The sequence below is a fragment of the Aethalodelphis obliquidens genome, unplaced genomic scaffold, assembly GCF_003676395.1.
Source record: "Aethalodelphis obliquidens isolate GAN/ISIS:26980383/991018 unplaced genomic scaffold, ASM367639v1 scaffold36, whole genome shotgun sequence".
NCBI lineage: Eukaryota > Metazoa > Chordata > Mammalia > Artiodactyla > Delphinidae > Aethalodelphis > Aethalodelphis obliquidens.
Window position 1 is genome coordinate 7,123,666 of NW_020837980.1, and position 22,706 is coordinate 7,146,371.

Below are 22,706 nucleotides of genomic sequence, written 5' to 3' on the forward strand. Positions count from 1 at the left end.
AGGTTACAATTTTAACAGGCCAGTGGGAACAAAGACCATTCCCCACCTTGCTGTTAAACAGTAAAGAGTCAGGAGGACTGGCTATTACTACTAGGGCTGCAGTAACAATCTCTCTTAAAGCTCACATAGTTTGGGCTCTAAAACCTCTTTGGGTCTTTTACTCCATTATATTCACTTGTTCCTGCCTTAGAGCAAGGTGGCCAGGATGTGATTTTTGTGCTCTTGTATAGCATGGCAAAATTCTGCATCCTAAATCTCTTACTAAATGAATTGATCTTATTCTAGTATTTGTTTCAATCAGCAAGTCTTTGTTTTAAGGTACATCCAAAAAACAAAAAATGCAACTATTTGTTTCACATGCAAATATATCAGGTTTTTATTTCTAACCATTCAAAATGGTTATGGACAATTAAATTAGCAAAATCCTTTGGCGGGTCTCTGAAGTGCCCCTCCTGTACCCTGCTTGCCTTGGCTAAGGATTTCCTACAATGTCACCTGAAAGGCACTAGAGACAGGCTTTCCAGCTTTAAATCTTAGCCTTTTTAGTGACTGTGTGATCTTGGGGAACTTAACCTCTCTGGGATTCCTATCCTCCATCTGTGAAATGGGAATAATAATAACGACAACCCCATAGGTTATCATGAAGATTAAATGAAACCATATGTATTAAAGTTCTTGACAGAATGTCTGTGACCATAAGCATTCAATAAATACTTCTCTATTATGACTACATGAGAACTCAGAATGATCAAGTGTATCAACATGATACACTCCAGTCATCTTTTTTTTTTTTTTTTTTGCGGTACGCGGGCCTCTCACTGCTGTGGCCTCTTCCGTTGCGGAGCACAGGCTCCGGACGCGCAGGCTCAGCGGCCATGGCTCACGGGCCCAGCTGCTCCGCAGCACGTGGGATACTCCCAGAACGGGGCACGAACCCGCGTCCGCCGCATCGGCAGGCGGGCTCTCAACCACTGCGCCACCAGGGAAGCCCTGCGTTATATTTTTAAGAGTTAATTCTTCATAGTGTGCGTAAAGTTAGATAAGGGAAAAAGTGGAACAAGAAGATAAATGAGAGTCTCTTCCTAGTCCCAAGGGGAGAGAGTGCAACTGACTAGTCTGACAGCACTGAAGATGGTGAAGACTGTCCACATTCAGGAAATAGTTTGGTACAGAAAAAAACAGGACTTGCTGTTGGACTGGATACAGAAAGGAAAGAAAGTGAAGGGCCTTAAATTGTGTGCTGTAGAGTCACTGACTGAGAATTGTGACGAATAGAGGAAGTGTGGATGGATTTGGGGCAGAAGGTGGACATTAAGATGTCTCAGGCTGAGATAGGCAAGTTTAAGATAACTAGTTTAAGATATCCAAGGGGAGTCATCAAGTAGGCAGCTGGATTTATGAGTCTGGAGCTTGCAGTTGAACATGAGGTGGAAACATAAATCTGGAAGTCATCAACATAAAGACGATATTAAAGCCATGAGCCTAGATGAGATCATCCAGGGAGAAAAAATAGGTAGAGGAGAGGGCAAGAGCCTATCCTGGGCAGGCCTTGCTCGTATTTATAGCCCCAGCACTTAGTCCCGGCACAGAGCAGCCCCTCAATAGACTGCTGATGAACGCAAGAGAAATTCTGGGCTAGCCATTATTAGAAATTAGGTTATATAAACATAACTAAACCATATTAAGAATGAAAGTAACATCATTGTAAAGCAATTATACTCCAATAAAGATGTTAAAAAAATAAATAAAATTATTTTTAAATTTTTAAAAAAGGGGAAAAAAAGAATGAAAGTAATAAATACTCAAAACTCATCACTTCCTAATTGTTTTACTACATTTTACTATTCTCTATGCTCTTGAGATTAATTATGTCTATTGTAACTTCCCAACTGTGTTCAGTGATGTTGCATTGGTAGCTTGAAATTGCTAGTGGTGGGAATGTGTATGCTGTGGAAATTGGCAAGGGCTACTAATTAGGGCTTGGGTTATTATTTTGTCAATTGTTAGACTCAAGAAAGTGAAGGAGAAAATGTTAATCATTCAGACTGAACCTAAAATTGTGTCATGTCTATAGGCATCATATTGTGAATAGCACAAAAATTTCAGGAAATATTTTTCCAGAATGTGAAAATTATCTGGTTTAGTAAAGAAGTTGCTCATATCACGGATATGAGTGAGTGAGGTTCTAACAAATGTCTTCATTGTTTCACTTTCACCTTACTCGTGAACATAATGATATAACATTTACATAGCAACTCATAACATAACAAATAAAAAATCAACAAACATTCATGTAGGAATTACACTTGTGAATTAATTACAACCAAAGGTTGGCAAGGGATGAAGAGTTTGGCAAAAATCAATAAAAGCATTCAGTGAGAATCAATTGGCTACATGGAGTTTAAAGGAATAGTCTTTGCTTCATATCCTTCATAACAGTAAAATGTACAATAAACTATACGCATACACACAAACATTTTGTATGCACACATTTTCCCTAGAGAACCAGTTAATCCTTTACCAACATACCACTGCTTACATACAGACCCAATAGGCATATGGTAGTGTTTGCAGTATTAAAATTATTATATTACTATCTATTTATGGGAAGTGACTAAAATATTCATAGCAAATTCATGATCAAAATGTTGATAAGTTATGTCATTTGAGTTCCAGTAAAATTAAAATGGATCTGTCAAATATCATAAAACCTAGAGACTGAGGGCTATATCTTCTGTTTATTTGCCTGAATTTGTGCTTGATAATTGATATTTTTTCTTTCCTACACAGAGGTCTTAGACACCTTAGAAAAAGAAAAGGTTAAGAAACTTATTTGGTCGAGAAACAGATGTAGAGAACAAACGTATGGACACCAGGGGGGAAAGTAGATGGGGTGGGGTGGTGGTGGTGGGATGAACTGGGAGACTGGGATTGACGTATATTCACCAACAGGTATAAAATGGATAACTAATAAGAACCTGCTGTATAAAAAATAAAATAAAATTCAAATTAAAAACAAGAAACTTACTTGGCTTTCTTAAAAGAATTATCTGCTGATCAACTATTTGGACCTGATTAAAGCATCTACACTTTCACTAGGCAATACAATACCCACTAACCACATCTGGCTATTTAAACTCAAATTTAGATTTGTTAAAATGAAATAAAATTGAAAAATCAGTGCCTTAGTTAAACTAACCACATTTCAAAAGCTCAATCGCCACATGAGGCCAGGGGCCACCATACAGGGCAGCACAGGTGACAGAACATTTCCATCATCACAAGAAGTTCTGCTGAACAGCACCGACGTGGAAGATGCTTTCCACATAGATGTTCTACATTATTAACTGAGTGATCCAATTTTACCCTATACTTTTAAGCTGAAAAGTTAAAAGAAGTCAAGAATTTAACTTTCAGGAGAAAAGAAACCACCAATAATTGCATATTTGGATATATTTAGATATTAAGTAAACAAGGTCGGGACATACTTCTTGGGCATCTCCTATGTGGTAGACATAATTATGTTACACATAATTACACATCTATTATGTGGTAGACATAATATTAGTCACACTCACAATAGGTATATAATATCTCCACTTTGTAAACAGTGAGGACGCTGGGGTTTGCAGAAGTTCGATAAGTTGTCTTTCACGGGCAGGCAAACAAGGGGTGGCAAAGTTTGACCTTCTGCCCAGAGTTTCAGACTCCAAAGCCCATGTTCCTTCTGGCACCGTGAACCTCTCTTCTCTAAACAAAAGTCATGGACGGTGAATAGAAATATTCCATTTTCCTCTGGATATTGGGGAGGCCGCTGTGCGGAGAGGCTGTAAAACAAGACTGTGGGCGCTGACTGTGGAACCCTGGCTCTGCCATTTACTAGCTGTGTGACGTGGGCAAATTGCTGCATCGTGTGCCTCAGCTTCCCCCCTTTCTGAATGGCATCATCACAGTTCCCATCTCAAAGGACTGTTAAGCAATTAAATGAATTAATAGTTGTAAAACACTGAAACAGAGCACGGCACCAAATCACTGCTACAGAAGTGCTTGCTAATATTATTAGGGTCGATGGCATAAAAAAGAAATCAGTCACTGTATCTTCCATGGCCGGAGAACAGAACTTGAAACTGAATTTAGGCATGTCATTCATTTAAGACCTGAACAAGACTTTAATTTATGACAAAGCGTGGGCTGACAGCATCTCCCCACGTGCGTGCACAAATATGGAGCTGTGTGACCTCTCAGAAGAGCACTCTGAAATCATAAGGTTGTGGCCGGTATTGCCTATTTTCAACCAGTCCATGAAATAAAACTACATCTCATTAATGGAAAATCACAGTGACAGGTCTGGCCCTCTATTTTATTGTTACTCACCTATTAGGAAAGGAAAGGATAATTGAAAGCAATAGGTTTACCTCTTGAACTTAAAATATTTTACTTAATCTAGCAATTATTTTCAAACCATACTCTATGATACCCATAATTTTAACCAGGCAGCTAAAAGAGGACAATAATAGCTACCATTTACTGCTCACCTACCATGCTGTAGGGGTTCTGAATACATTGTCACCAGCCTGCACAAAAGCCAGGCAGAGGTAGGCATCGGTACCTCTGCGCTACATTTGAGAAAACTGCCGCATTAATAACTTGCCCAAGGTCAGCTAGTCAGGGGAAAACAACATGTGAAGGCAGGTCTCCTTGGTCTTAAAGCCAGAGCCCACATCACTCTGCCACCGTAAGCAGGAATATGAAATAATATGAACCAGGAGAGAAATATGTGATGTGTCTATTTCATTACTCTCAGTATGTCTGAGGCAGAATTTCTAAAATATTAAAACACCACAGATCCCAGAAAAATCATTAGCATTACTATCCCAAATCACAGTAGGCTCAGAAGTTTATGGGCTGGATCACCAAGGACAATGCAGGACTGTTGAGCAGGTGTGAGCTCAGGCCCAGGCCTGCTGACATCTCGCCATCCCTGGGCTGTGTTTGATGGGTGTAGTCTTTATTTTGCAACCTCGTGAGCAGGAAAATCCATGCTGTCTGTCTGAATACATAATTAGGGAAAAGGGACCTCTGTGTTTCTCCAAGTGTGAGTAAATGCAAAGTTGGTTTGGGGATGTGAGGGTGGAAGTGGTCCTGCCCCTATTTCCAGACTCTCGGGCGCATGACTGACCACCCCGGGGAGAATCCCGCTGCATCAGCAGCATCTTATGCCGACCGGGGTCCTGCCCCCTGTGACTTGCTCCAGCTGTCTTTTGTCTGCACTGACCCCTCACTTCTTGTCTCCTCTGTGCCTAGCAGTTTGGCATTCTGATGGGTTTGCTTCACTGGCTCCCCACCCTCCCACTTTGTTCCACAGTCTGAGGCTCGACTCCTTCATCCTGGCCCGGCGATTGTCTCTTTCTGTACTCCTGGTAACGGAGCTCTCTGGCACTGCCCCAGGACGCTGTCCTGTGATCCACTGAGCCCAGCAGACCTGTAAACACAGCCTGCCATGCCAAACTTTGCACCCCCTCCCCACCTCTGGTCTCGCAGAGCCGTGCCCTGGATGTCACTTCACCAGCCCACGGTCTCTAGAGCACCTGTGGAATTCAGCTGGGCTAGTTCCAGCCCCTGACTTCTCTGCCTTGCCCATGCACACAGTGAAAGGAAGTAAAATTCTGTGAGTCAGAAACGCCAACTTACCAAGACTTGTAGGGAGCGCACTGGCAGAGTTTACTGCCTTCTGGGCACAGAACATGTCCATCCTGGCACAGTGACAACAGCCATTCCAGAGGCATGGGCCCTACACCACAGCAGAACTGCCCACCACTCCACTAAAGACCCTGCCAGGCTCCTGGGGTTCCCACTATCACAGGAGCACCTTTCAATCCTCTATGCTACCTACTTCCTGATCTTCACGTGCCTGGTGAGGCCAAGAAAGAAATATGCAGCACCCCAAGTGCAGTGAGGGTGCCCCAGCCCATCAGAGCCACACCAGTATGGGGAAGTCCCAGCAGGAGGATGGGAGGGTAGGAACCAAGACTACATTTTCCACCTCCTGCACCTATGAGGACCCTTCAGATGCTATGTAGCTGGGTGATGACTTGTCCTTCAAGCCTGTTACTGGAACAAGGCTTCAGTTCAGGTGACACCTGAAGGATGAGTAAGAGGAAGAGAGTTGAAGGGAGTTGGGGACGTGGGGAAAAGCATTCCAATCAGTTGGCAAGTTGGGACAACTTAGTGAAGGACCTGAAAGTTCAGGGTACATTAAAAAAAGAAAAATTGAAAGGAAGTAGGCATGCTGGAGTATAGAAAAGAGGCAGAGAAATGAGAGATGACACAGAGGATGTATAAAGGCAAGTGTCTCTCAGGCCACTCAGAGTTTTTATTATTTTAACCTGATGGAAATGGGAAACAAATGGTTTTGATGTAGGGAATGACATGGACAGAAAGATGGCTCCGGTCACAGTGTGGAATTGAATTAGGTGTGGTGGAGGGAGAAGGCATGCCTACACAGTGGATATGGGTGTGAGATGTCTGTTGTCAACTCCACCCCAGATCCACTGCCTTCTCCATGGGCTCTCATCACAGGTGGGAAGTTGGGAATGACATTTTGCACTCTCCCTTGCCCACAGGGGAGTTCAGATGATGCCAATGAGAGGCCCTTGTGCAAGAGGTGGAAAGTGGAGGAGACACACCACGTTCCTCCAGCGGTGTCAGCGGCTGCATGCAGATGTGAGGTTCACACTGGCTTCCAGGCAAGCTCCTGAAACTCAGCCTCTTCAGCAAGGCAGGCGGCTGAGCTCAATGGCATTCAGGTTACCCTAAAATATCTGGCTGGCAAGATTTCCTTAAAGTTAGTAGCTGGTTTTCGCAACCTTGATTGCCTTAGCTTACGTATCCAAAGGTTACGAATGCTTCTAATCCCCTCTGTTAAATCCCTCCCACTTGAAATATCTAGAATGGTTTCTGTTTTCCCTACTAAACCCCAACTGTTCAAGGGTTAAAGGAGGTTAAGAAGTTCTCGCAGTACTGGGGGTGAGAAATTATGGGGGCTTGGTCTAGGGTATAGGCAGTGAGGATGGAAAAAATAGGATGGATTTAATATACATTTAAGAAGTGGTATCTACAGGACATTATTATTAACTGGACGGGAGGAAGAAGGGAGATGAAGGGCTCAAAAATGACCACCAAGTTTTTGGCTTTAAGGTCAAGCAATTTTGCTAAATTTGCCATACAGTCCACGTAGCTGGGAGGGGTGTGGACATCAGGCTGCCCCACGTGGCCAGCCCTATCAGGGCTCCTTTCCAGATCGAAGCACTGAGGCCAAAGAAGAAGTAAGGAAGTCAACAGTATGATGGTGAAGAAGATGTGCCCTTTGGCTGGATGCTAAGGGCCATTGTAATGGCTTATCATCTTTTTCAAAGCTGCGCCAGCCTCTTCTAGAGCAGAGGAAGTCAGTTAAGCCAAGTTCTGTCCAAATCTCCCTCTAAAAGGAGGCTGCTAGGGAAATGACCACGCAGCTAGGGTCAGGGTGAGGGCTGAGTGACTGGGATAGAGAAGGAGCTTCTTACAGGAGACTACAGAGGAGGTGAAACACCAAGAAGGCAAACCAGTTTAAAAGCCACAAGGCAAAGTTTAGATTCAAATACCAAAGAGGGAAAGTTCAAGCACTAAGCTATGAGAAGAGAAGATCACAATATGTCATGGGAGATGGCAGAATCAGAGACAGAGCAGATCAAGAGCATATAAAGTTGTATATGCTTGGAGGGGGTGGGTAAGGGGGCGTTCCCACCAACATCGGGAAGTCAGGGCAAATTGGGGGAGGGTAATGATGGTCTCGACAGCTTATGGGAGTGGGTCAGATAGTATTTTCCTTGCCCATCTTTCCATTCAGGGATGTTTTGATTACAGGAGGACAAGGCTTACCCATAGACTGAGGTCACTGACTACACCTTCTGGAATGATTTCTAAAGTGCATTCTTGAGAAGCATAGCTGTAAGGGATTCTCAAATGCACCAAAGAGGAGGTATCTGAGTACTGCCTTTGGAATATGTGAAGGCTTTAGGATAACTACTCAGCTTCCTCAGTGATCTCCCTTCTTTAAGAAATTATGATCCATTAGAGGCTAAGGTTGTTGAAGACAAGGTTCCATATTGAATCCCTAACGCTCCTCACAGTGTACAATAAATATCAGCTTAACAGATGAAGATAGAATAGCAGATTCCAAGACACTGGGCAGCTTTATCCAGTGGGCTAACCACAACGTCTATCCATGCGTCTATCTGTGGGGAAATACACCCAGAATTCCCTCTCAAATGTCAGGAACACCACTCCACAACTAGAATGGGATCAAGAATGGCCCCTCTCACCACTTTCTTCACTTCTCAGCAACTCCTCGAAACAGCCTCTGGGGATGGCTCCCAAAGCCTGGAGAAGGGGCCTTACTAAGGGAGGTGAAAGTCTTGGCTGGGGGATCCCCTTGGGGGCTGAAGGGAGAAGGTGGCTGTTAGAACCCTAGACTCCTGCCGGTGACAACCCCAGGAGCACACCTCAGGCCTCGGTTCCCTATTGCCTGGCTTTGCTACTTAGTACACAGCAAAGACAAGTTATCTGAAGTCTCTAAACCTGAGTTTGTCTATCTATAAAGCGGAGTTAGTGGTGCCTCATTCAAAGAATGGAGAGAACTAACTAATGTTTGTAAGACACCTGCCTTAATACCTGTCCACTAAAATGTTCCAAAGCTGCATTCTCTTCCAGAATTCACCTCCCAATTCCAGCCTTAGAGACTGGCTCCGCTGCTCCCATTCTACTGTACTCACATACCTCTTCTCTCCTCCCTCATTTGCTCCAGAACCCAACACAGTCACAAAGCTCTTCTCCTAATCTCCTGACCCCAAAGCCACTGTATATTATATCAACGTGTCTTGAAGTAGATGAAGAGCAAAATCCAACTCCCTTCAGGTGGGAACTATCAGAAGGTGCATTTTTGCTGGAAGTTGCTCTCTTCAATTCAAATGCCGGGGGCAGAAGGCATAGCTAGAGGACAGATGTCACTACGTTAAAAGGAAGAAAATCATTTCCCAGAAAACACACAGCTGCAATTTGCATTCTAAAGGAAGTAGAGCAAAGCCTTTTAAATTCCCTCCCTAAGCAGATTTCTGCAATTATTAGAACTTAAAAATACAGATGTTAAAGACCATGGCTTAAGGAGTTAGTTAAACACGCGCAATTGCAGATGGAAAGACTGAAAATTTTCTGAAATTGGTATTAAATACCCTCATACGATAAAGGGACACTGCCAACACATATGGCATAGTGGAGAAAAAACGACGCACTGAAGAAAAAAAAAAAAAGAGAACCCGAACAAGCTATTTCCTTTAGTTGGACCACCATAGAGATGGCTAGTGCCAACCCAATATCCATTCTCTGCTCCCTCTTTACTAAAGAACTCCCTACATTATTGGAGGAGCCTTAAATAAAAAACTGTATTTTTAGTCCCTTGTGATAGGATTGAGCAAAGCAGAAGTCATTGGGTAGAGCTTATAAGAAAAGCTCTTTAAAGGAGACTTGCTCAGCTGGTAGACACCCTTTTATCCTTCCCTGCAGGAGCTCCAGCAGCCATCTTACGACTATGAGGCAATCTTGAGGACGGCTGGAAGCTGGTGTAGAATGGAGCATAAGTCTGGTATAGTGATGGCACTATTACTACTTCACATTACCCCTGGACTCCTTTCCTCTAGACTTCTTTTATGGGACCGAAAAAGAAATTCCTAATTTGTTTAAGCTGCTGTTATTTTGGCTCAAATGCAGTTCTTAACTGATACTCACACCTAGCGTAGGTTTCCATTAGTTTCCTTGTGAATGAGGATTATAAGTTAATATCAGGAACATAATAATTTTTGGGTAATTATATACGAATTCTTGTTTTAATTTAACTATTGAATAAAATTTATGCCAATAGTTCTAAGTGTAGGTTAAATCTAGTCTTTTGCTGCCTTTATAAAGTACCAGTCTATTACAGCTAGCTCTCTGCACTGGGTGGACACCATCTGAAAATGGATTCAAGGACCCCTAATGGGCAGGTGAGGTAAGTGGCTGTCTAGTACATCTTATTCCTATTTGTGTTTCGCAATAACGCAAACATGCATCTCTCTGAAGCATTTCTAAGGATTTTCATCAGCAGTGACAAGGGAAACACAGGAGTTAAAAGGCTCCCTCTTCATGCAGCCTCTCTTGTTTCCACTATACAGCTAGGCCAGGAGAACCCAGAAAAAGGCAGGGATGACTTTGTGGAAATCCTTATGGATTTGTCATCTGCTTCTCACTCTACTTTTCGGTCTCATTCTGGATCAACCTCAATCAGTATGAGAAGCACCTGGGCATGGGAGGGAACAGGCAAATACTTACGAAGAGAAGAGCCAGGGAGATCCCCCTACAGTGGTCTTAGACTTGGCTCTCCCCTAGTTGTCTTTTGTATGTAAGAACTCCAGGAACATTGAGCATATGTTAAATTCGGGACCACATGCATGAGTGTTTATGATAATCACAAAACTACAGATAATTTCAGCAGTAATAAAATTCATTTCCTATACTTAATAATACCTGCTCTGTGTTGCTATGCAAAGACTAATAAGTGTATAAACTTCTTGAGCAATGTTACATAAACATAAAATGTGATTCATGTGTATGTTTACAACCACAAAAACACATTAATTGATAGTCTACAGAAAGACTGAAGTTCTTTTTTTTTTTTTTGCAGTACGCGGGCCTCTCACTGTTGTGGCCTCTCCCATTGCGGAGCACAGGCTCCGGACGCGCAGGCTCAGCGGCCATGGCTCACGGGCTCAGCCGCTCCGCGGCATGTGGGATCTTCCCAGACCGGGGCACGAGTCCGCGTCCCCTGCATCGGCAGGCGGACTCTCAACCACTGCGCCACAAGGGAAGCCCCTGAAGTTCTTTTACAAATTAAACAGGGTACTTCCCTGGTGGCACAGTGGTTAACGATCCACCTGCCAATGCAGGGGACACGGGTTTGAGCCCAGGTCCAGGAAGATCCCACATGCCGCAAAGCAACTAAGCCCGTGCGCCACAACTACTAAGCCTGCGCTCTAGAGCCCACGAGTCACAACTACTGAGCCCGTGTGCCACAACTACTGAAGCCTGTGCACTTAGAGCCCGTGCTCCACAACAAGAGAAGCCACCACAATGAGAAGCCCGCGCACCACAACAAAGAGTAGCCCCCGCTCACCACAACTTTGCAGCAACAAAGACCCGGACACAACTCAGCCAGGAAGCAAGGAAGGAAGGAAGGAAGGAAGAAGGGAGGGAGGAAGGGAGGGAGGGAAAGAAAGAAAGAAAGGAAGGAAGGGATTATAAATAGGGTTACTTGTGCTAATTTACTGAAGATGCAACTAGAAAAGCCAGCCTTCTATTCTGGGATTTTAAATCTGGTGCCTTTAGCAAATAGCGTTATCAATGGTTTAAAGTCATAGTTGGCTTCTGGTGAATAGCAGTGGGGTTTCTCTTCTCCTAAGGTCCTCCTGTGACGCGATGTACCTTCCTCCAGCGGTGTGCCTGAAAACACTAACAGTGACAGCAGTGTGCACGCCCAAAGGAGGGATTCCAAGGAGCTTCACACATCCCTGATCTATCATCCCACTCTGGTCCCTGCCCCCCATGGTCCCCACCTTCATTTTAGCATCAACCCTAAACTTTTTCTTTTAGATTTTCTTACACTGATTGATGAAGTTTTTGATGTAAAATAATGTAGAATGACTAAATTCTTGTCCACTACCCAAAACAGAGGTGATGAAGAAAGGCATCTGCACACCTGATGGGACATCTTTACAGCAGTACAGGCAGGAGACGCCACACCCCTGGGCAGATCCAGGGCCTTTAAAGCCATTAGAGATGCACAGGTAGTTTATCCCAAACACCCTAGTCACCTCTCCAGGAGAGTGGTAAGGCTTGTAGAAGCCTAAAAAGGCAGAAAACCTCTTTTCCGTGGAAACGTTAATGCTCCCAGGAGAGTTTGCTTTCTGTTGGAAATTCAAGACTTTGCAAGCAAACACGATAAGAACTTGCAAAGTCACAAGGTGACTAGAATGAGTGTCGGGCTTAGAATACTTAGGCAGGGGTGAGAGGAGAGGGGTGGGACCTGGGGTGTTTCCTTTAATTAGAGTCTCTATAGGTAGTGATTTCCCTACTTAACCAAAAGAAAGCAATGGAAGCAGCTCCCAGCCTAACCCTTAAAAGGAGAAAGATGGGTATCTTTAATTGAAATCAAAGCATCACAGAATTCTTTAATTATAGGCTCAAAGGGGTTTTGGGCTCATCTTGCAGCTCCTTGGCTTTCAGCAGGACAGTATTAAACCTTCCTGAAAAGATAAGACTCAACCTATTTTTAAACATACCCAAAGAGGACATTCTAGTCTTCTGTTCCTTTGTTAGACAGGGGAGTTTTTTTCCCTTTCTAACCTCACCACAGGTGAACTTTCCTATTACTAACCTGAGCCTTCACATTAGAGTTTGGCTTAGTTTGCCCAGTGGAAATGAACTGCTGGTCATCATTAGCCTTCTTCTAAACTATACTTCCATCTGTCCATATGTATGAAATTATAACAATTAATTAAGATATTTGGGTTTAAATCAATACATTTGGAGCTAGATGCCAATGGAATTACTGACAAAACACTGCCACCCTTCTTTTTTTCATACCTTTTTATTTCTCTGCCATGAGCTCCAGTACATTTGAACACACATACACACTACAACAAATGTGCACAGTCACACTGGTAAATTAAAAAACATCCCTGAAACAGCTAGTTAACATTTAGATCTCAGCCCTCCCTATTCACATCAGGCGGTAATAGTGAAGGGCATAGACACTGGAGCCTACTGTCTGTGCTTAAATCCTGGGTCTGGGACCATGGGCATATTTTGTAATCTCCCTATGTGTCTATTTTCTCATCTGAGGAATGGAGACAATAACAGTATCTACCTTATAAGATTGTGGAAAGGATTCGTGAGTTACTATATTAAAAGCCCTTAGAATGGTGTCTGGACTCTAATCTTAAATGCTATATATTTGTCAGCTATTGTTACATCCTCCTTGCAGCAAAGGGACATTCAGAGCCTCGATGCTACAGAAGGCAAAAGTCTGAGAAAGAAAAGAATAGGACTCAAGTTTAAGGGGCGTGAATAGCAAGAAGAGTGATCAAGGTGAGAAACTGAAAAAGACAAAAAGCAAATAAGAGAACGAAAGCTATAGGGAAAGAGAAAAAGCAGACATTTAATGGGGGGAAAGGTAGAAAGAGAAAAATATAAGGTGAAAAAAAAGAAAAGTAAAAGGGAAACAAGAATAAAAAGGTGGGCATGAAACAGGGAAGAAGAAGAAAAGAAGGACTGAGGATAACAAAGGAGACCAAACATTAGAAAAGACTCCACTTACAGCTTGAGCTGGGTGTCAGAAAAAGAAAGGAGTGAAAGAGAAAACAGAAATGTTGGAACAGAACACATGGGGAGAGGGGAGATAAGAGTGGTAACAGGAAAGGCTTCATTTGCAGCAAGGCCTCTTTGTCTTTGAATTAGGGGAAGTTTACATCCAAAATTAACACCTCTGATCTTCTAGACTTCCTTCCCAATTTCTCCTATTGCCTTAGAGTCTGCCCCAGACTTGCCCCCTAAGGTTTGCCCTGATGAGCTGTCTGACTTGCGTCTGGTCCGCTCTACCGACAAAGCCAAGATGCAGTGATCCAATCTTCACTTCATCTTCACTAAATACTCCAGCCATACTTATATTTACACCCTCTTCCTTCTCCAAACCGTCAGAAACCTATAAGGGGAGCTGGTATTTCATTTTTTTAAATTATTCACCTTGACGACATCCCTCCCCCCCCTCTGCTTTTTTTGGGGGGGAGGGGTGTCAATTTAGAACGAGAGGACCAAACGATACAGTGCTGCAGGGGTATGCCGCTTTTAGGACTACAAATTGTCCTCCCCACCAAAGGGAATTAATCACCTAATCACTTGAAAACAAGAGAAAGGCTGGCTCTAGGTATAAAGTAGAATTAGGATTTAAAAAAATACTTTTTCTTTTAAGCATTATCATGATTAAATTGCCTATTTGGTGCAACTAAGCCTCCCTCTTGGAGAAAGTCGAAAGACCTTAAAGGGCCCTCTAAGCAGATGAAGTGGACGGACCGCGAGCGTCTCCTCACGCGGGGGTGAGCTTGGGCCGCCGCCGCCGCCTCCGGAGTCACGAAGCCAGACGCGGCGCGTCTCCGCCCAGGACTCGGGAGACTGCAGCAGCGCTGCCGCGGCCCCGGCTGCTCCTGGAGGCTGGGAAGAGACGCGACTCCGGCAGACACGTGACCTCCTCCCAGCCGCCGCTTCCCGCGACCCAGATCCGTCCCCGGAACCCGCGCTCGGCGGGGCGGGCCGTGGGACACGTAGCGACGGCCCCAGTCCCTGCTGCGCCCTGGTGCGCGTGCATTCGGCGTAGTTCTCCCCTTGGTTCACGCGCCACTGGCAATAAAGAATGTTTCGGGGATCACCCGGGAGAATGCAGGAAGGAAAGACGTTTGGTTTGCCATCTATATACCTGTATATAGAGAGATTAATATCTATTCTCTCCATCCCCGCCCTGGCAGAGCCGAGCGGCGGCAGCGGGACCGGAGACCCGGGAGTCCCGCAGGACGCGCTTTTCCCCCGGCCTCCAAGGCCCCTTGCAGTCCGCCGTTCCAAGCGGCAGGGGCAGTGCGCAACTGCGGGCACCTCCCGGTAACTCTCACTAGCAGTGAGTCATGCTCCCGAGGTGGCTCTGGGGAAAGGTAGCCCGGCTGGTGCTGGCCTGTGCTTTCCCCGCGCCGGGCGCCGCGGCTGCAGGGCGAGCGCGCGCGCGCACGGGTTCCCCGCGCAGTGATGTGGCAGCAGCTGCAGGTCGGATCACGTTGCTGGCCCTGTGCTGGTACCCGTTTGAGACAAGATTAAGGAGGGAGGCTTTGGAGGTGCCAGCGGTAGTAAACGTGGGCTCTGCACACTCCCGGAGTCGCTTATCACACGAGGGGGGAGGGGGCGGGGAAGGCACGCATCGCCACCCGGGGCACGGCGGAGTTTAGCCAGCGAGTGATAATGCTGCATCGCTTTCCGCGGTAGCCCCTCTCGTGCCACCCCATCCTCACCCCCTCCCTCCCTGCCGCGTTCCTCGGGGAGAGCCTGAGGCCCCAAACGTCGTCATCTGCGGCTGTGATTAGTGGCACCGCAATTCCGGCTGCTGCGGGAAGTTTGGGTGGCCCAGGGACACTGTGTGGCCGAAAGACACTTGGATTGCGACATTCTGACCCACTGGCTACATTTTCGTTTATTTTAAATCCTTCAGGGAGCGGATTTCAAGTTGTCCCCTTTCGGGGCAACCTCCAATCAGGGCTAAGGGGTCCCCGCCGGCAACCGAGCGGTGAGCAAACAAGTCTCCAAATTGTCCTTTGGGACTGAAGTTGACCCACCGCGAATTCACTTTCTCTTTCCTTTTTCTGGTCCAAACCAATAGCACAGTCGGTGGAAAAGCAAAAAGCCACGTTCACGTTCCTGAACCGCAATGACGGACGGATTGAGGGAGTCGCACTTCCGAGCCGAGGAAGCCCTGGCTGCCCTGCACACCCCGGCGCCCCCCCCCCCCCCCACCCAACACACACACACTCCCCCAGCTGACTGCACCGCCCTCGGGAAGATGAATAGCTTGGCTGAAGTTGTTTTTCCTTTCCGGTGGCCCTGATCAGGTGTCCCCGCCCCCTCCCGCCGTTTGCCCTCCCTCGCAGCTTTCTCCAGACGCCCCCTCCCGGCCCGGCCCCTCCTCCCCCGCCCCCCTCTGGGCTGGACCGCGGATGGTACGTTCCGCACGTGAGCTGGGTGCTGGTCTGGCCGGCGACGCGCGTGCCCTGTGGCCAAACACTGCCCGGAGTGAGAGCAAACTACCAGCGCAGTGGGGCCGGCGCGAGTGTGCGTGCGTGTGTGTGCGTGTGTGTGCGAGAGAGCGAGCACGGTGGGAGGAGGGGACCAACCGCTTCACACTTTCAACACTGCACTGAAGAGGGAGAGAGGGAGAGAGAGAGAGAGACTGGAGACGTACAGATCCCCCCAAGATCTCCCAAAGCTACCGTCCCACAGATTATAGAACAGAACCCCAAAAATCGAAACAGAGGAAACGGACAGCGGTGGAACATGGACGAAGGAATTCCTCATTTGCAAGAGAGACAGTTACTGGAACATAGAGATTTTATAGGGTAAGGTGCACGCACCCTTGCGAATATCTGTCTAGGCTTCAGTTTGATTTTTTTCTTCTCCAGAAAGTGGTATGGAGCGGGCGAGGGCAGAGCCCCTCCCCGAATGGATGCCTGATGCTGATTTCTGTTTTGCAGACTGGATTATCCCTCTTTGTATATGTGTAAGCCGAAAAGGAGCATGAAGCGAGACGACAGCAAGGTAAGTGTAAGTTTCTGATGTTCCTCATAACCTGTCTGGATAGTTAATTAGGGCCATTGATTTCACAGCGAAGCTCTGCCCGCAAATATATTCCAGCTTCCCCGACTGTGAATTTTAAGTGGTTTGCGGGATACTCTCAAGGGGAGATTAAACATCATACCTGAATTTAAATTGCATTTCAGAACAGTCCAGAGGAAAGAGTTGTCTTGGGCATAGTTTCTCACAGTTTTTTTTTTGGTGGTGGGGCGGCGGTATTGTAATATCCAGTAAATGAATGTTTAGCTTATTGTTTTCTCTCTTCCATGACTCTCATATATTAAGGATACCTACAAATTACCGCACAGATTAATAGAAAAGAAAAGAAGAGACCGAATTAATGAATGCATCGCTCAGCTGAAAGACTTACTGCCTGAACATCTAAAGTTGACAGTAAGATGCAGATTTTTATTCTTTGCCGCTCTCCAAGGGCGTGTTAATAGCCTGGTACTACTCCCAGGATATAAGAATAAATGTAAATATCAGATTCCTTACAACCTGTGCTATAGAGGGTAGAGTTTCCTGCAAACTCAAGAGTAGGTGTTCACAACTGAAGGCAAGAAATCATTTATAACCTGTATTGTGGAAAGCTCAAGAAGTATAGGAATAGTACTTCTTTCAAAGTGTTTGCTTAAGTTGATGTGCTGACTGGAGAGCCAGTGAAGCCAAATGTGTGTTTTTAAGTCACCAAGTGCCCCCTTCTTTTTTTGCACTGCAGACTCTGGGGCACCTGGAGAAAGCAGTGGTCTTGGAATTAACTTTGAAACACTTAAAAGCTTTAACAGCCTTAACGGAGCAGCAGCATCAGAAGATAATTGCTTTACAGAATGGTAAGTCAGTTCAGGGAAGCCAGCCCACCCCGAGGAAGCCGGGCAGCCCACAGAGGAGCAGTGTTAGGACCCTTCCCCCAGCCCCACCTCCTTCCTGGGGCCCACGGGCTCACTTTCATTTGTTAAATTGCTTACACTTTCCCTTCACTGGAAAGTGCCCATTTCCCGAAGCATCCTAAAGGCTTTCAGCCGAACTCAGAGGAGTCAGATTTGTATTTAAAGTGGCGGCTGCGCCCTCTCCACTTCGGTTTTTCAGCGGGAGTAGAGCGCCTCCCCCCCTCCCCACTCCTCCCACCTCTGGGCAACCGGTGGCTTATATCACTCAAATACGGAGGAAAAACCGAGATCACTTTAGTCAATGCAGGGCCCACGTGATAAGCAGATGTTTTAACGTCGGTATTTTTCTTCTTGCCTCCACTCCTCTGTTCCCCACCCCCGCCCCTCACCCCTTCCTCATCCTAGGGGAGCGATCTCTGAAATCGCCCATTCAGTCCGACTTGGATGCGTTCCATTCGGGATTTCAAACATGCGCCAAAGAAGTCTTGCAATACCTCGCCCGGTTTGAGAGCTGGACGCCCAGGGAGCCGCGGTGTGTCCAGCTGATCAACCACTTGCACGCCGTGGCCACCCAGTTCTTGCCCACCCCCCAGCTGTTGACTCAACAGGTTCCTCTGAGCAAAGGCACCGGCGTGCCCTCGGCCCCCACCCCCGCCGGGTCCGGGGCCGCCCCCTGCCTGGAGCGCGCCGGGCAGAAGCTGGAGCCCCTCGCCCACTGCGTGCCGGTCATCCAGCGGACTCAGCCCAGCGCCGAGCTCGCCGCCGAGAACGACACGGACACCGACAGCGGCTACGGCGGCGAGGCCGAGGCCCGGCCGGACCGCGAGAAGGGCAAAGGCGCGGGGGCAAGCCGCGTCACCATCAAGCAGGAGCCCCCCGGGGAGGACTCGCCGGCGCCCAAGAGGATGAAGCTGGATTCCCGCAGCGGCGGCGGCCTGGGGGGCGGCGCGGCGGCGGCGGCCGCCGCGCTCCTGGGGCCCGACCCGGCCGCCCCGGCCGCGCTGCTGAGACCCGACGCTGCCCTGCTCAGCTCGCTGGTGGCGTTCGGCGGAGGCGGGGGCGCGCCCTTCGCGCAGCCTGCGGCCGCCGCGGCCCCCTTCTGCCTGCCCTTCTATTTCCTCTCGCCTTCGGCGGCCGCCGCCTACGTGCAGCCCTTCCTGGACAAGAGCGGCCTGGAGAAGTACCTGTACCCGGCGGCGGCCGCCGCCCCGTTCCCACTACTGTACCCCGGCATCCCCGCCCCGGCCGCCGCCGCCGCCGCCGCCGCTGCCGCCGCCGCCGCCGCCGCCTTCCCCTGCCTGTCCTCCGTGTTGTCGCCCCCTCCCGAGAAGGCGGCAGCCGCCGCTGCCGCGACCCTCCTGCCGCACGAGGTGGCGCCCCCTGGGGCGCTGCACCCCCCGCCCCCGCACGGCCGCACCCACCTGCCCTTCGCCGGCCGCAGCGAGCCGGGGAACCCGGAGAGCTCCGCTCGGGAAGATCCCTCGCAGCCAGGAAAGGAAACCCCCTGAATCCTTGCTCCGCTTAGAAGGGACCCGGGTTCACGCGGAATCATAAGTTAAAACACCCTTAACGTTTTCAAGGGAGGAAGTGTAAGAGATGCACGACGGGCTTAAAAGAAAACAAAACATAACAAGCAAAAAAACCACAGGTGTTTTGTGTACGTTTGGAGTTCCTGTTTTGCTCATCCCTCACCGCCCACCAACCTCCACACACTAACATCCCTTTCTTCTCCCACCAGCTGTACAAGAACCTCATAGGTATTCTTTTTTCTTTAAAGAACTCCCCGTAGTAAGTTTTGCCTTCTTTTAGGCCACGTTCCATTTTCTTTTAAAATATAGGACCGAATTCTCGAGGAAGTGAGAAGGGTCTGCTCAGCGAGTGAGCTCGCTGGGTAGGGGAAAGGTGGCGGAGGAGCTGACGTGGAACCGCAGGTAGCTGCTGTCTGCCTGCGTCTCAAAGCTGTCCTGCTTGCTTTAGGAAGATTTCCACAAATAGAAGGAGGACCTTTTAGAATTCAACTTAGTCTTCAGTATTTCATAATGTTCAGCTTTTCAAGAGGCGTATATTTTTCAAAGAGGAAGCGGTGAGGATGCAGTCGCTCACGTTGCAACCTATTCTGAAGTGGTGTGAATGGTCTCTCAGTAAGTTGCGCTTGTTTAAGGAGATGCGGAGTTGGGCCAACGTCAGAACTAAGTCAGGGAAGGAGATGGATGAGGAAGGCCAGAGTCATTCTCAGTACATTTGCTAGCACTTTATTGAGAAATTGACCGTGAATCAATTAACTCATCTTAATTTCATATATATATATATATGAAATTGAGTGCATCTGTTTTCACCCTGTCATTATTTTATCCATCATGTTTCTAAGTTTGTATCATCTTGGTGTTAAAAAACAAAAAAAAGAATGTGCGCTGAACTTTAAAAAAAAAAAAAGAAAAACAAGTCCAAACTGATTTATCCTATATTCTGTTAATTCACAAGAGTGGAGGAGGAAAGCATTAAACTGGTCCGTTTGGGTTGGAAATGCTGTAAAGATGTGGAATGAAGCCCTGTGAGGCCTTCCTATCTCCAAGTCTATGTATTTTCTGGAGACCAAACCAGATACCAGATAATCACAAAGAAAGCTTTTTTAATAAGGCTTAAACCAAGACCTTGTCTAGATATTTTTAGTTTGTTGCCAAGGTAGCACTGTGAGAAATCTCACTTGAATGTTATGTAAGGGGTGAGACACAACAGTCTGACTATGAGTGAAGAAAATATCTGGGTCTTTTAGTCAGTTTGGTGCATTTGCTGCTGCTGTTGCTACTGTTTGCCTCAAACGCTGTGTTTAAACAACGTTAAACTCTTAGCCTACAAGGTGGCTCTTATGTACATAGTTGTTAATACATCCAATTAATGATGTCTGACATGCTATTTTTGTAGGGAGAAAATATGTGCTAATGATATTTTGAGTTAAAATATCTTTGGGGGAGGATTTGCTGAAAAGTTGCACTTTTGTTACAATGCTTATGCTTGGTACAAGCTTATGCTGTCTTAAATTATTAAAAAAAATAAATAAACACTGTCTGCAAGAAACCAGCTGGTTTAGAAAAGTTTAGTATGTGAAGATAAACTAGAAATTATCTTTATATTCTAGTATTTTCAGCACTCCACAAATTCTATTACCTAAAATTAATATTGCCACGCTATTTTGTGATTTTAAAATTCTTACTAAGGAATAAAAACTTTAATATACGTACGCTATGAGATTGTCTAATAATTAAAAAGACATAATGGATGCTCGGATAGTTTTAAGATAATCTATGAATATAGGGATAAAAGTCATTTAGGTTCTCAGATACACAACTTTATTTGTCACTGGTTTGATATCACACATTTGCAATCTCTTGCAAGCCTCCAGGCTCTGGCTGTGTCTACTTGGTTGTTCCCAATGTATCTACATGAAAAGTGCAAAAGAAAAACCTACCAGTCACTTCCATGGTTTATGTTAGACCCAGTTTGCTAATGTTCTTATGACTGATGGAACTTTTCATCTTTGACACCAGGTAGCCTCTGTTGTGTGGTCTGGTGCTTCTCTTTCACTGGATCCCGTATAGATACTCTATCACTTAGGGGTGGTTAATTTCTCGGTGTATTTTAGCTTCTTAGCCTTTATAAAATAATTCTTTTGTGGGACTTTATCATGGAATTCAAGGAACAGAAATAATTATTTCTAGACTTTTCTCAAGTTTATAACCAAATTTGTGATTTGATACCAACTGTGCAAAAGATTGTCAATATTTAGTTTCAATAATGTTCTTCACAAACCCCTTGATTTTTGAAAGGTGTTGAAATAATAGTCAAAATTTATGAGATGTAGAAAAAGTGCTCCCTCTGCTGACTTTATGGCAACCAAACTGCAAGTCATAGAAAGTGGAGCCGGAAGGAACCTCGGAGATCAGCTGTCCAGCCCCTGCCTTTTAAATATGAGAGAAATGAAGCCCAGAGATATCAGATATCTTCCCAAGGCCACAAAGCTACCTGGAGCCAGCACTAGAGGCCAGGTCTGCTGTATCCCCCAGTCAGTGACCTACTTCCCGTTGCAGCATCTTGAACCAAATAAACCGAATTTGGGCAGCATTCATGAAACATCATGAATAAATCACAGGAAAAGGAAATAAAAATTAACATTACAAAACCATGTAGGATTTATGAGCATTGTAAGTTATTGAACTTTAGAAAAATGTTCTGTCCAAACCAGAATAATGGAAAAAAGTAGCATTTAAAATATTTTGAGCTACATGTTAATGTCATATTGTAATCATGTGTTTCATAGCCAAAAAAGATGCAAAGTAAGTCAGAGGATAATAAAATGTTTTAGCATTTGTATGATTTTGGTATAATAAAACAAAAAACCTTAGGGTTGGACCAGATTTTATAGATTGGTTGTTTAGTCCAAATGCCTCTATACTAGCATAGTAATAGGATAAAGTTAGTGAGGATAGAACTGCAAAATAATATTGTCTGTATTGCATCTGAAAAATGTTATTTTGGTCATTGATTTATTTTAATGAACCAAAAGACTGGAGTCATTATAATTTGCTAAGGAGGATTCTATACCTAGAGCAGTCAAGTTTAGCCTAAACCCTTTGTATTATATGTGATTTTTCAATATACGACAAATATGAATCTTGAGTCAATAATATTTTACACGTATAGTATTACACGAATTAATTTTACATACACATATCTCTTAGCAAAGTTTATATTGAACTGATAAAACATCCTTTCCTCCCGCAAAGAGCTAAGCACACTTTTAAGGCACTAGACACTACATTTTAATAGCTCTTTAAAGTATGACTGGAGTTTTAGTTCCTATCATTGTGAAAACTATTTTTCATTTAGTTCTCCGTTACTAGCCATACAGGCCATAAATTTTGTTATTGCCCATCAAAAGTATGTCAAAGAAGCCTCAGGCTGTTCCCGTCTATGTCACGGGTCGATTCTGAACCTCTCCACGGGAGGTGATTGCCATTTGAAGTTCTGGGAAGACAAGGCTGGACAGACTAGAGGCTTTTACTTTAGACAGAAATGAATAGAGCCGGGCTTCGCTGGTGGTGCAGTGGTTGAGAGTCCGCCTGCCGATGTAGGGGACACGGGTTCATGCCCCGGTGCGGGAAGATCCCACATGCCGCGGAGCGGCTGGGCCCGTGAGCCATGGCCGCTGAGCCTGCGCGTCCGGAGCCTCTGCTCCGCCACGGGAGAGGCCACAACAGTGAGAGGCTCGCGTACCGGGGGAAAAAAAATAATGAACAGAGCCCTCATGAATGAGTT

General features: G+C 45.9%; 2 protein-coding genes across 2 annotated transcripts in view; one reads left to right on the forward strand and one right to left on the reverse strand.

The window, feature by feature from the left end:
* The window catches only part of SSPN (sarcospan), a 129,433-nt gene extending 110,550 nt beyond the window's left edge, over window positions 1-18,883 (reverse strand). Inside the window, exon 1 of the mRNA XM_027129410.1 lies at window positions 18,815-18,883. The gene's annotated coding sequence lies outside the window, so the exon portion shown is untranslated. The remainder of the gene's footprint in view (window positions 1-18,814) is intronic.
* BHLHE41 (basic helix-loop-helix family member e41) lies at window positions 13,513-20,636 on the forward strand. Its single transcript, XM_027129408.1, has 5 exons — window positions 13,513-16,271; window positions 16,407-16,470; window positions 16,792-16,899; window positions 17,225-17,336; window positions 17,799-20,636. The coding sequence occupies exons 1-5, from the start codon at window positions 16,210-16,212 to the stop codon at window positions 18,899-18,901; spliced, it is 1,449 nt and encodes a 482-aa protein (XP_026985209.1). The 5' UTR covers window positions 13,513-16,209; the 3' UTR covers window positions 18,902-20,636.
* Window positions 20,637-22,706: the final 2,070 nt, after the last annotated feature.